The 13,334-nt window shown below is 39.3% G+C and overlaps 1 protein-coding gene across 3 annotated transcripts in view; it reads left to right on the top strand.

Moving 5' to 3' along the window:
• The window catches only part of LOC309479354 (connector enhancer of kinase suppressor of ras 3-like), a 76,250-nt gene extending 66,191 nt beyond the window's left edge, over positions 1-10,059 (top strand). For 2 of the 3 annotated variants that reach the window (XM_082143437.1, XM_082143436.1), the window contains exons 18-25: positions 21-190; positions 469-542; positions 733-804; positions 6,192-6,253; positions 6,327-6,445; positions 7,281-7,632; positions 7,857-8,053; positions 9,500-10,059. In XM_082143437.1, coding sequence (XP_081999563.1) covers positions 21-190; positions 469-542; positions 733-804; positions 6,192-6,253; positions 6,327-6,445; positions 7,281-7,632; positions 7,857-8,053; positions 9,500-9,682 — 1,229 coding nt within the window. In that variant the 3' untranslated portion in view covers positions 9,683-10,059. The remainder of the gene's footprint in view (positions 1-20; positions 191-468; positions 543-732; positions 805-6,191; positions 6,254-6,326; positions 6,446-7,280; positions 7,633-7,856; positions 8,054-9,499) is intronic. The other variant, XM_082143438.1, reaches the window with a different exon arrangement.
• Positions 10,060-13,334: the final 3,275 nt, after the last annotated feature.

Below are 13,334 nucleotides of genomic sequence, written 5' to 3'. Positions count from 1 at the left end.
TTAAAAAAATTTTCTAATAGGCAGTCTAAGAATGAGCAGAAGGAGAGTTTCAGTAAAAGTTCTGGAGCCAGTGGACTATCAGGGCTGGCTCTATAGAAAAAAAGAGGGGAAGGGATTTCTGGGTATTAAGTGGAAAAAGTATTGGTTTGTGCTAAAGAAAACCTCTCTATACTGGTACACAAATCAAGTGGTGAGTATCTGAATGTCATTTATGTGCCTACATCTTATCATGATATTGTTTTTTCTATTAATTGAATATTATTTATAAAGGTCAGCACAACATATTTTCTTAGATATTTTAGCATTGATCTTGGTAAAAAAAAAAAATATATATATATATATATAGGCCTACAGTTTCATGTTAGATGATGAAAATAGGATTCCAATTTAATCGTTTTTTCTCTGCCTTGATAATAATGAAAAAAGGGATATATTACAAAAAAAACTTTGTTTTGTGTTTTTTCCCAGGCTGAAAAAGCAGAAGGCTTCATAAATTTGACTGATTTTGTAATTGACAGAGCAATGGAATGTAAGAAAAAATAGTAAGTGGCATTGTCATTTATGTTAATTTTCTCTTTAATTGCAAAAAAAAAATCAAAATGAAAGGGCCTTTAATTAGAATATAACATGGTTATTTCCTCTACTGTTTTTTTTTTTTTTCATTATCATGATGATTATAAAATATCTTTCAACTGAACAACCCTTCACACTTTTTTTTTGTGTTTCTCACAGTGCGATCAAAGCTTGCCATCCCAAAGTCATGATGTTTTACTTTGCAGCTGACAGCAACGAGGACATGAACTTGTAAGCCCATTGACACATCAGTTTGAACAAAAAACATATTCTTTTTAGTAACATCCATGGTTGTATTTACAGTAGTTACAGTAATGTTTTGTATTAACTACTGATATATATAAGATAGTTAAGTCATGTCAAGTCATGAGGCTCGGATGGCACCCATAAGCGGTCCTGGTACCCCATATATTGCCCCCCACAAAACACCCTGGGGAACATGGTCGTAAGCCTTCTCCAAGTCCAAAAAACACATTTAGTTTCAATAAGCAAACTTCCATGCCTCCTCCAGGATCCTTGCTGGGGTAAAATGTTGATCCATGGTTCCATGTCCAGGATGGAATCCGCATTGTTCCTCCTCCAGATGAGGTTTGTAGATTGGACGGATTCTCCTTTCTAGCATTCTGCTTGCAACCAGGCTTTCCCAGGTTGGCTGAGAAGTGGGATCCCTCTTAATTAGAACACACCCTCCGTTCTCCTTTTTTTAATATGGGAACCACCACACCTGTCTTCCTATCTCCAGGTGCTATCCTGACCACATCCAAGGCCTTCAATTTCTTCAGTATATTGAATCTCGGCCAACCCCGGCCCCTTGCCACTTCTGAACCTTTTAACTATACCTCAGTGACTTCCAACAGAAAATGTGTGATGACTCTCCCAAGTCCTTCAACCCTGCCTCTTCTTTTGAGGTATTGTCCTCAGGGTTCAGAAGATCCTCAAAGGTTTTCCTCCACCCTCCTGATTATATCACCAGGTGAGGTTAGCAAATTCCCTACCCGACTTACAACTGCCTGCATCAGGCAATGCTTCCCTCAACTAAGCCATTTGATACAAACTCTTTGAGGCCGAAAACAAAAGTCCTTCTCCATGGATTCTCATTGGGTTGCTGTCAGATTAACAACCTTTCAGCCACAGCTCCGAGCAGCCTATCCCGCAATGGAAGTTTTAAACAGAACCCACTCAGACTCTGTGTCTGCAGCCTTCCTTGGGATGAAGGAATAACATAACGTAAAGTCAAGTCAAGTCAAGTCAACTTCATTTATATAACGCTTTTAACAATATGGACTGTTTCAAAGCAGCTTTACAGTGATAATAGGAAATTAAAGTAACAGAGATTGTTTTGGCTTTGCAGCAGCTCTAGAATAAAGTTATTGTCCAGCTAAAGTTAGTTTTGATCGATTCAATTCCGTTGCAAAGATCATTAGTTATTAACTTAGATGCCGCTTACACGACAATGTTCTAAAATAAAACCCCTAATGCGCTCCAGCCCGCTCATTCGCAGAATTATTTATCACTTCCGAGTAGCCAAGTGAACCTGAACTATTTTGACAAAATTTTATCTGTACAGAGGTAAAGGGAAGCAGAAGGGGGCCTTCACAGGGGAGAGACTAGTTGAAACTTCAGGACTGCGTTGTTATCGTGTCCAGGCGCAGGTCCTTCATCAGATCTGGATACGGCCTGGATCTGGCGGACTGCGGAAAACCTCAGGATAATCAGAGAGACTATTAGCGTAGACGCCATTCTTCTTATGATGTAATGAGTACATCAAGATTTATGGGGAGTGTTCCTGGTTCCGGCTGACCTAATCTATGCAGCCTAACATTGAATTATATAAGTTTATAATGTGTTATGTATATGCTATAGGTCAAAGAGATGTGTTTTTAGTCTATATTTGAACTGACAGAGTGTGTCTGCTTCCCGGAAAATGTTAGGAAGACTGTTCCAGAGTTTTGGTGCTAAATTCGAAAAGGATCTACCGCCAGCAGTCGATTTTGATATTCTAGGTATTTGCCGGAATCTTGAGATTGCAATAGACATGAAGGACTATAATGCGTTAAGAGCTCGCTCAAGTACTGGGGAGCGAAACCATTTAGTGCTTTGTAAGTAATCAGCAATATTTTTTAATTTATACGATGTTTAATAGGGAGCCAATGCAGTGTTGACAGAACTGGGCTAATATGGTCATACTTCCTGGTTCTAGTAAGAACTCTAGCTGCTGCGTTTTGGACCAGCTGTAGTTTATTTATTAAGCGTGCAGGGCAACCACCCATAAGAGCATTACAATAATCTGGCCTTGATGTCATGAACGCATTAACTAATTGTTCCGCATTTGTCATTGAGAGCATATGACATCATTTAGATATATTTTTAAGATGGAAGAATGCGGTTTTACAGATACTAGAAACGTGACTTTCAAATGAAACATTGGTATCAAAGAGCACATCCAGGTTCCTAACCGACGACGAAGGTTTGACAGAGCAGCCATCAAGTGTTAGGCAGTATTCTAGGTTATTATGTGAGGAGTTTTTTTTTCCAATAATTAGAATCTCTGTTTTTTCAGAGTTAAGTAGTAGGAAATTACTAGTCATCCAGTTTTTTATATCACCTATGCATTCCGTTAATTTTGTGAATTGGCAAGTTTTGTCGGGGAGTGAAGAAATATAGAGCTGAGTATCATCAGCATAACAGTGAAAACTAATGCCGTGCATCCTAATGATATCTCCCAAGGGTAGCATGTACAGAGTGAACCGCAATGGTCCTAGCACTGAGCCTTGTGATACTCCATACTGAACTTGTGATTGATAAGACATCTCTTAATTTACTGCTACAAATGGATAACGGTCAGATAAGTATGATTTAAACCATGCTAATGCAATTCCACTAATACCAACATCATTTTCGAATCTATTTAAAAGAATGTTGTGGTCAATAGTATAAAATGCAGCACTAAGATCGAGGAACACTAATAGAGAGATACAATCACGATCAGATGATAATTGCAAATCATTTGTGACTCTAATGAGAGCTGTCTCAGTACTATGGTACGGTCTAAAACCTGACTGTAAATCCTTGCAGATATCATTTCTTTCTAAAAAGGAACATAGTTGTGAGGATACTGGCTTTTCTAGTATCTTTGACAGAAAAGGTAGATTCGAGATCGGCCTGTAATTGACTAATTTTTGGTCCGTATCCTAATGACAAAGATGAATTAATGATATTAAGAAGAGAATCTATGACCTCTGGAAGCATCTCTTTCTCTTTTATTAGCTTAGTCGGTATAGGGTCTAAAATACATGTTATCGATTTAGATGATTTAACGAGTTTAGACAATTCTTCCTCTCCTATAGCAATGAATGAATCAAATTTTTCCTCAAGGAGACTACAATGCACTGTCTGATGCGATACTGTAATAGATGGTTGCATAGTTATAATTTTCTCCCTGATATTATCAATCGTGTAAGTAAAGAAGTGCATAAAGTCATTACTGCTGTGCTGCTTGGAAACGTCTGGGGTTGAAGCTTTATATTTCGTTAATTTAGCCACTGTTTCAAATAAATACCTAGGGTTTTGTTTGTTTTATTCTAATAGGGTTGAAAAATAAGCAGATCTAGCTGTTTTTAAGGCCTCTCTATACGCAATCGTGCTCTCTTTCCATGAAATGTGAAAAAGCTCTAGGTTTGTTTTCTTCCTGTTGCGCTCCATTTTTCTGGCTGCTCTCTTAAGGGCCTGAATCTGCTCGTTGTACCACGGCGTTGGACTATTTTCTTTAATCTTCTTTAAGTACAAAGGAGCAACTGTGTCTAAAGTGCTGGAAAATAGAGAGTCAAAAGTTTCTGTCACACTATCGAGTTCTTCTAAGCTATCTGGGATGCTGAGGAGATGAAACTGATCAGGAATGTTATTAATAAAGCAATCTTTAGTAGCAGAAGTGATAGGTCTAACATATTTGTAACACGGAGTCGGCTTTGAAGCCTTGGCTAAATGAAGTATACACGAGACTAGCTAATGATCTGAGATGTCATCGCTCTGCTGCATAATTTCAATGGCATCAACATTGATTCCATGTGATAATATTAGATCTAGATTATGATTACGACAATGAGTAGGTCCTGACACGTGTTGTCTAACTCCAATATAGTTCAGAATGTCTTTAAATGCCAATCCCAATGCATCTTTTTCGTTATCTATATGTATATTAAAATCACCAACAATTAGGACTTTATCTGCAGCCAGTACTAACTCTGATAGAAAATGAGCAAATTCTTTGATAAAGTCTGTATGGTGCCCTGGTGGCCTGTATACAGTCGCCAGCACAAATCTCAAACATGATTTATCATTTACACTAGATAGTGTTACATTAAGCATCAACACTTAATAATTATATTTGAAACAAGACTTCTCAGTAATTCTGAAGATATTACTATAAATTACTGCAACATCTCCCCCTTTGCCTTTCTGACGAGGCTCATGTTTATAACAATAATCTTGGGGGGTGGACTCTTATTTAAAGTAATGTAATCGTCTGGTTTCTGTCAAACACAGCACATCTAGGTTATAATCTGTGAACATATCATTAACAATAAGTGCTTTTGAAGTAAGGGATCGAATATTCAGCAACCCGAGCTTTATCATTTGTTCATCTGTATTATATCTGTTTTTTATTTGTTGAACATCAATACAATTTTTACACTTAAATGAGTTTGGGAGTTTTTTGTATTTCCTAATTCGGGGAACAGACACAGTCTCTATATGATGATATCTAGGTGAAAGAGGCTCTATGTGATGGGATTTATCTGACCTCAGTGACGTGCGACAGCTAGCAGAAGGTCGGTTTAGCCAGTCTGTCTGCTTCCTGACCTGAGCCCCAATTCATGTGTAAACAGAACACAGTCAGAGTCTTTCCCGCACGTGAAACCATGGCGCAGAGTCAGGGAATTTGTTTCTCACCCTGGGTGACTCTATAGTCCAAACTCTATCCAGGAGTTTGGCTCCAGCGCCCGAGCTGTGTGGAGGTGAGGCCAACTATATCTAGCTGGTGCCACAGTATCCTGTATGTGTGGGCCCCCCTCAGCATCTCCTTGCAGGTGGTGAGCCCACAAGGAAAAGGCCCCACCTTATTCTTTCGGGCTGAGCCCGACTGGGCCAGAGCCTGGCCATCAGGTGCTCACCTGTGAGCTCCTCTCCCAGACCTGGCTCCAGGCGAGGGCCCTGGTGTCCTTCTACCGGTCATGGTCTTTCACTCTTTTATCAAATCACTTTCAAATCACATATTAATGTTTCTATAGGGGACGTATTGAATCACTCTTTGTCTGGCCTCTCACCTGGGACCAATTTGCCAAGGGAGACCCTACCAGGAACTGAAGCTACTCTCATTAATTTTGCGTGTTTTGATTTGCTGACATTGAGTTGGCTGACCTGTCTTTGGTTTTTGTTTGCATGTGTGACATGGTTAAAGGTAAAGGAAGATGAATGAGGTTAAAACTGAAGGAAACTTGAATTAATTTATATTTAAAAAAATTGTGTTTTAAAAACAGTTTTAATTAATCACTTTAATTATAAACATTCATTTTGACAGTCCTGTGTCATTGTTGGTAACTTGTTATGTTTTGTTATTTCAGATGGTTAAATAAACTTGGTCTGGCATCTATTCAGTATGAACCCACAGAGGGTCATACAGCTGGTAAGTTGTAAGTCTACTAGTGTTACAAGCATTCCTTAGAATTTTTTGGCATCTTTGTTTTTCTACTGCACAGAATGCTACAGTGAGGCCAGTGATCACGAGGAATCCACTGACACACCTCCTCCACCCTATTCTGAGCACCACTCCCAAGCTGTAGAAACTGTGAATAGTCCATCAGCTGCTGCACACCAGGCAAGTTCACAGTTGCACAATATATGTGTCCTTGACCTCCTGCCAAGGATTAATACATTATCTACAAACTTCAAGTTTCACTGTTTTCACATTGTCTGCATTCACAGAGCAGAATAATATGGTTGACAGTTTAAAGGTGTTAAATTAACACTGAATTTAACACCTGTATTCCTGACTGCTCAAGAAGCTTCCTTGCTCCTCATTCCTCACTTCCTCATGGTCGAATTAGAGAATAGAGATGTCAAGATGGCTGAGTTTAATCGGTTTCTGGGTCACAGTCTGGAGGACGTAGGAGTGAGGAAACAAGGAAGCATTAAGGTTGATTTATACTTCTGCGTCGGACCTATGCCGTAGCCTCTGCACTGTAGGCTACGCGTCAGTTTTAATTTATATCTCTGCGTTGTTGTACACATTGACGTACAATTACACATGCAGAGGGAGCATGTGAAACCATAGTGAAGGGTCCTAGCAGACCAATCACAGCGCTTGCAGTCCGCATAGAATTGACGCGTTGTTACATTTTTGGACAGGTGCACGTCAGGGTACGCCGGGTAAGTTTGATGCAGAAATATAAATTGTGCTTTAATTTGAGTATTGAGAAGCAACCACAGAGCTTAGCTATAGCCCTAATTATACACACCTGAAATCTTTAGGATCTTTACCAAAATCTTCCAGGCAGGTGTGTTGGAGCTAAACTCTGCAGTAAAGTGGCCCTCCAGTAGCAGGACTGGACACCCTTGATATAGAAGAACTACATTTGAAGACAATTGCACCAGACATTTATTATAATAGAGAATGCCATTGTCCCTCACTCTGATGTATCTGTCCCATTTAGGAAAGCCTTCCTCCTCCATATTCCTCCCCTGTTCCTAGTGAAACCACTGGAACCCTATCCTCCCCCGTCAGTACGATGACCTCCCACAGTTCTGCCTCCTCTCTGGCTAAGCATAGACGGTCTTGGCTAGACCTTGTCTCCCAGGCAACACCTACTTCTGGGGAAACAGTGGTCTGCTCTGCTGTGGTCCATACAATGAACCCCAAAATAAAGGAAACCTCACAATGCAGTGAAATCACTGCTACGTCTCAAGGCCCCTTTGAATGCTCATCAAGAACAACACCTATGGCAGTATCCACAGAGCCAGGGGAATCAGAACCGCTGCTGACCTCAAATGACACCAGACCTGAAAGTAAGCAAGTTGGAGAACCAATTAAACACCATAAACAGATTTATGATAGGAAATGACATTGTTCAGCCAGTGACATGACTACTGATCAATTTGGAGGATATTACAAATGCTTGTTATTATCAAAAATAAAACTTTCATAGAAGTTTGATTGCTTAGGTTTAAACATAACTCTTATGAGTTATGTTTTATATAACTCGCTATAAAAGTTATATATGTTTTAATAGCTCTAGATGGACAGGAAGGAACTGATGATGAGATGAAAAGATTGTACTTGCATTTGAAAAGAGCAAGTCTGTCTCCAACGGGCGAGCGGAAACCATCATCAAAATGGGAATTACGAACCTCCTTTATAAAGCGTTGCAAAAACCAGATGCTCAATGAGAAGATACATCTCATCAGAACCCTCAACAGCACTCTAAAGGTTAGACGTTCAGATAAACCTTTTCTAACATATGAAAAAGTTTCTTCCTCAAAATCTTACAATTTTGTCTGTAAGTATTAAAGCCTATTTACATCAACTGAAATAAGTTTGGAGAAAAAAATAGTACCAAGCGTATTTTGTGATTTGATTAATTTGATCTGATCTTTACAGCAGTATTATCATCCATCTAACATTACACATTCCACACTAAGACAAAAAACTCCAACAAACACAGTTGTTGGGTGAATGGGTTAACCAAGTACGAAGTACGCTATTTTAAGGCATGAAGAAATTATTTTCTCAGGAAAAAAAACATTTAAATGTGTCATTTTTATTATCAAAGATGAGTTTTAAGGGATAAAAGTATTGACTACAGGGGACTTTAAAATAGAAAACTTTTAAATTGTAATAATATTCCACAATATTGCTGTATTTTTATCAAATAAAATGCAACTTTGGTCAGCATAAGAGACAAGAGATAAAAATCTTAATTATTCCAGACTTTTAACCGGGAGTAAATATAACTGGAAAATGCATATGCATATTATAATACAAAATACAACATATGATGTGTCAGCTAATTACAAAAATGTTATAAAAAGAAAGCATTGGAATTTGTAATTAAGTCTGTAAAGTGTAGGGAAAGTTGTTCTTTAGACTAATTAATGCAGATTTCCTTCAGAATGTAGTGTTCAGAATTCAGCTTTGCATTTCTTATGCACCATGATGCAATACGAGAAATATTTTTGAGCATGGGACAAATATAAGAGCACTGTTGCAGGAATAAACCTCTGTCTGCCTTTATGTTAAGGAGTGATTATTTTGACATATAGCGATTATATTCGTGCATGTTTATTATATATGAACATATATTATTGAGGTCTCTAAAAAGGTATGCCTGTAGTAGAAAGGGATAATGAACTGCAACTATTTGTATACATCGTTTTCAGGCTTGTGCTAAAAAAAGAAAAAGAAGGTGGTATGCAAAGACAACAGCAGCTCCATCTTCAGGACCAGTAGAGATTTTTGCTGGTTCTTTCATTTCTTTTCCAATTAAACTTGATCTGAATAGGTTTTATTTAAAAATGTATGCTTGGTGTGAACAGGCCTTTAGAGTGAAAAAAGTTCAGTTGCTGACACCATATCTTTGCTGTTTACGGAGCTGTCTTATGCGTTAGCTTCTACAGTTTTTAGTGATGGTAGAAAATGAATCAGATATCATTTGAAATTTGAGGTTACTGACACTTGGCAGAACTATGTCAATTCCTAAATCTACCAGCAGAGTTGGATGGATAAAGCACATTTTAGTCTTTTTTAGTATATATTTTATAAAATGAAATTAATATTAATTTAATTTCACCAATTTTGTATTCATCCAATTTGCTATCAATAGACTGTGTTATATCATAAGTTATTTTTAACAAAAAAAATGTGTCTTTGATTTAGGCTAAAGAAGCAGATCTACTGACTTTGGAGCAGGTACTGGCTGACTCCAGTCTCACTGCAAGTAAATTCAGGGAGTGGAAAGAGACCAACACTCTTCTGCTGCAGGACATTATTTTAAACCACCCCCTACAGACTGAACCCCTGAACACCCCTAGTGCCTCAGCTGTGCCTCCCTCAACATAACCGTCTCCCATTTCTTTCACTTGCCATCATTTTTCTATTTATTTTTTACTGATGTCAAATCAGCCTGTTACAAATGTAAAGTTGTAAAATCCTTGTTGTTTCTAAACCTTTTCCAAACCTGTAATGTCTCACTGATGTTAAGATACATTATTTTAAATAATTTTAGTTGTCATGGAAAACCAAACATGTTCAGTCAAAAAGTTATTTTTATTGCTGATATTTGTAGTCTGCATTCATTGCAAACAAGGAGTTAACCTGGTAGTAATTTAAAGTGCTTATCATGCAGTCTGTATAGTTTGTCTTTTTTTTTTCTTATTGTAAATAAATCTGTTTAGATATATTTATTGATTAAAAATATGATGCCAAAGGTTTAGTAAGCAGTTTCCGAATTACAAATATCTGGGTGCTGTTCATAGTATAAATAATCTTATCGTACATCCACATTATTGTGTTATTGTCACGACTGTTATATAACCAAATCTCGTGTTTTTAAAAAAGTAATTTAAAATATCTATTTCTGTAAATTAAAAGTTGTTTGATAATTCACAGCTTATTCAGAACAGGGTGTATACATTTTCACATTTCTTTTTTTTTGTTTGTTTTTTTGTGCTTTTCACAATGCATACCGTTTCAAAGTAGCTTTACAGATAAATGCATGTTTGTACATTACAATTTAGAGTAATCTGTTATTAATTCAATTCAAATTTATTTGTATAGCGCTTTTCACAATATCATTCCAAAGCAGCTTTACAGAAAATGCATGTGTCTACATTACAATTTAGAGTGATCTGTTATCAGAGGTGACTGTGTCCAAGTTATGTATTTCAGAAATGCATATATACAAATCACGCAGTTAGCAAACAATGTATTAATTTAAACAATGTATTAATTTAAGGCAGAAACAATAATGAGCTAATTTAAGTAATACATGTTTGTTAGGAAATGGTTAGGATATATAGACAAATGTAGCATTGGTGCATGATGATTCAGAGTTTGCGTCATCTGAAGTCTTCGCAGGAGTTGGAGTCTTCTTTTCACAGGTGTTGGGACATCTGAAGTCTTCATGAGAGGCTGGATTCAAACTGGAGCTAATGTACTCTAGTTACCTCAGGATGGGCATAATGGGCAAAATAAGCTGCTTTTCATAACATTAAGCAAAGATAATCATGTGCATTTAATCTGACATGACTGGAGTACAGGTGCATTATGTCAATGCTTGGCTAAGAGTCTTTAATCTCGATTTAGACTGGGAGAGTGAGTCTGAGCCCCGAACATTATCAGGAAGGCTATTCCAGAGTTAATGAGCCAAATGCGAAAACGCTCTCCCTCCTTTAGTGGACTTAGATATCCTAGGTACTACCAGAAGCCCTGAGTTTTGTCATCTTAAAGAGCATGATGCATGCATGTAGGGCGATAGAAGTTTGGTTAAATACACAAGAGCTAACCCATTTAGGGCCTTATAGGTCAGTAGCAATACTTTGTAATTGATACGGAACTTAATATAGGTAACGAGTGTAGAGATGATAAAATTGGTGTTATGTGATCATATTTTATTGACCTGGTAATAACTCTAGCAGCTGCATTTTGGACTAATTGTAGCTTGTTTACTGAGGATGCAGGACAGCTAGCTAGTATTGCATTACTGTAATCTAGTCTAGAGGTGATGAATGCATGAACTAACTTTTTTGCATCAGAAACAGATAACATGTTCCGTAGCTTAGCAATGTTTCTGAGGTGGAAGGCTGTTTTTGTAACATGAAATATGATTTTCAAAAGACAAGTTGCTTTATAATAAAACACACTTTAACTGTAGAGGATGAAGTAACAGTACATCCTTCTAAATGCAAATTGTATTCTGAGATTCTGTGTACAGTTTTTTGGTCCAATAAGTAACAACTCAGTCTTATCTAAATAGAAGAAAATTACAGGTCATCCAGTATTTTATATCTTTAACACACTCTTCCAACATAAATAGAAGATTTGAAATGGGTCTGTAATTTGCTTATTCATTTGGATTTAATTGTGATTTATTTATGAGAGGCTTAATAACTGCCAGCTTTAATGGTCTTGGGACATGACCTAGAGATAAAGACGAGTTAATAATATTGAGAAGAGGCTCTTCTGCAACAGGTAACAACTCTTTCAGTAGTCCAGTGGGTAACCAGTGATTGACAGCTGGAACCTCAGAGGGTTCTCCGGACCAGGGGAAGAGAGGAGGTTGGTAGCCGAGGATACATTGGAACGGAGTGGTGGATGTATGGATGCGGCAGGGATCCCAGTGGTGGATTGGCGCAGGGAATTCTGGGCATACTCTGCCCAGGGGAGGTAGCGTTTCCAGCTGTCTTGGTGTTGTTGGCAGTATGACCGCAGGTATCTCCCGATCTCCTGGATCTTGCGCTCATTCTGGTCGTTGGTTTGCGGATGGTAATCTGATGATAGATTCACTGAGACGCAGAGTCTGAAGGCCTTCCACACCCGGGAGATGAACTGGGGACCTCTATCCGATACGATGTCTTCTGGTAGACCATAATGACGGAATAGTTCTGCGGCTTCGAATTCGGTGGGCAGACGACAAATACACAGGTGTGATGGTTGGACGGAGGAAGGTCTGTCATGAAGTCAATGCCAAGGTGGGTCCAGGGACGTCTGGGTATCGGCAGAGGTACCAACTTTCCCTTGGGTAGCTTCCTTGGCGTGTTGGTGATGGCACAGACTGAGCACCCTCTGATGTATCAGGAGATATCCTGGGCCATGTTGGGCCACCAGTAGAGATCCTGTAGGAGCGAGAGGTGCTGAGTCCATGAGGTACAGACAGCAGGCGGATGGTGCATACATCAGTCCCTCAGGACCTCCCGGCGGAGCAGATTCGGTGCGGGTGGCTTGGAGGATCTGGTCGTCGAGAGACCACTGGATTGGGCTAACTACCATGGCTGGAGGGAGTACTGGTTCTGGTACCGGGTCAGTAGGTCACAGGTGAAATCGAACCGTGTGAAGAAAAGCGTCCAACAGGCTAGTTGTGGGTTGAGCCGTTTGGCCTCTTGGAGATACTCTAGGTTCCGGTGATCGGTGATGACCTCGATCAGCTCCCTCCAGCCAGTGTCTCCATTCCTCCAAGGCGAGCTTGATGGCGAGCAGCTCACGATTTCTTATGTCGTAGTTCTGACTCGCTGGGTACAGCTTCTTGGAATAGAAGGCGCATGGATGGAATCAAGGAGGCTCACCCTACTGCTGGGATAGCACTGCTCCAACCCCGGTGGTAGACACATCGACTTCAACCATGAATGGGAGTTCTGGATGGGGGTGCACCAGGACCGGAGCGGTCGTGAAGGCATCCTTCAGGTGTTGTAAGGCTTCGGTGGCCAGGACAGAGACTTGGGCCGGTTCCTAAGGAATGAAGTGAGAGGTGAGCTGAGGAGACTGTAATTCTGGATGAATCTGCAATAGAAGTTGGCAAAGCCTAGGAAGCGTTGGAGTTCCTTGACGGTGACAGGTTGGGGCCAGTTGTGGATGGCTCATTCTTGTGAGCAGCGTTTCCTCTGGAGGTTGAGTCTTTGGAGAAGTTGATGAGAGATGAAGTTCCCTGCAGAGTAGATGAGCGCTTGCACTGAAACGAGAAGTTTTGGGGTTAGAATTTGGACAGGCATGCGAGTGA

This window comes from Leuciscus leuciscus (genome assembly GCF_965113295.1).
Source record: "Leuciscus leuciscus genome assembly, chromosome: 17".
Taxonomy (NCBI): Eukaryota; Metazoa; Chordata; class Actinopteri; order Cypriniformes; family Leuciscidae; genus Leuciscus; species Leuciscus leuciscus.
The sequence above is the reverse complement of the archived record's forward strand: the minus strand, read 5'-3'. Positions and strand labels throughout refer to the sequence as shown.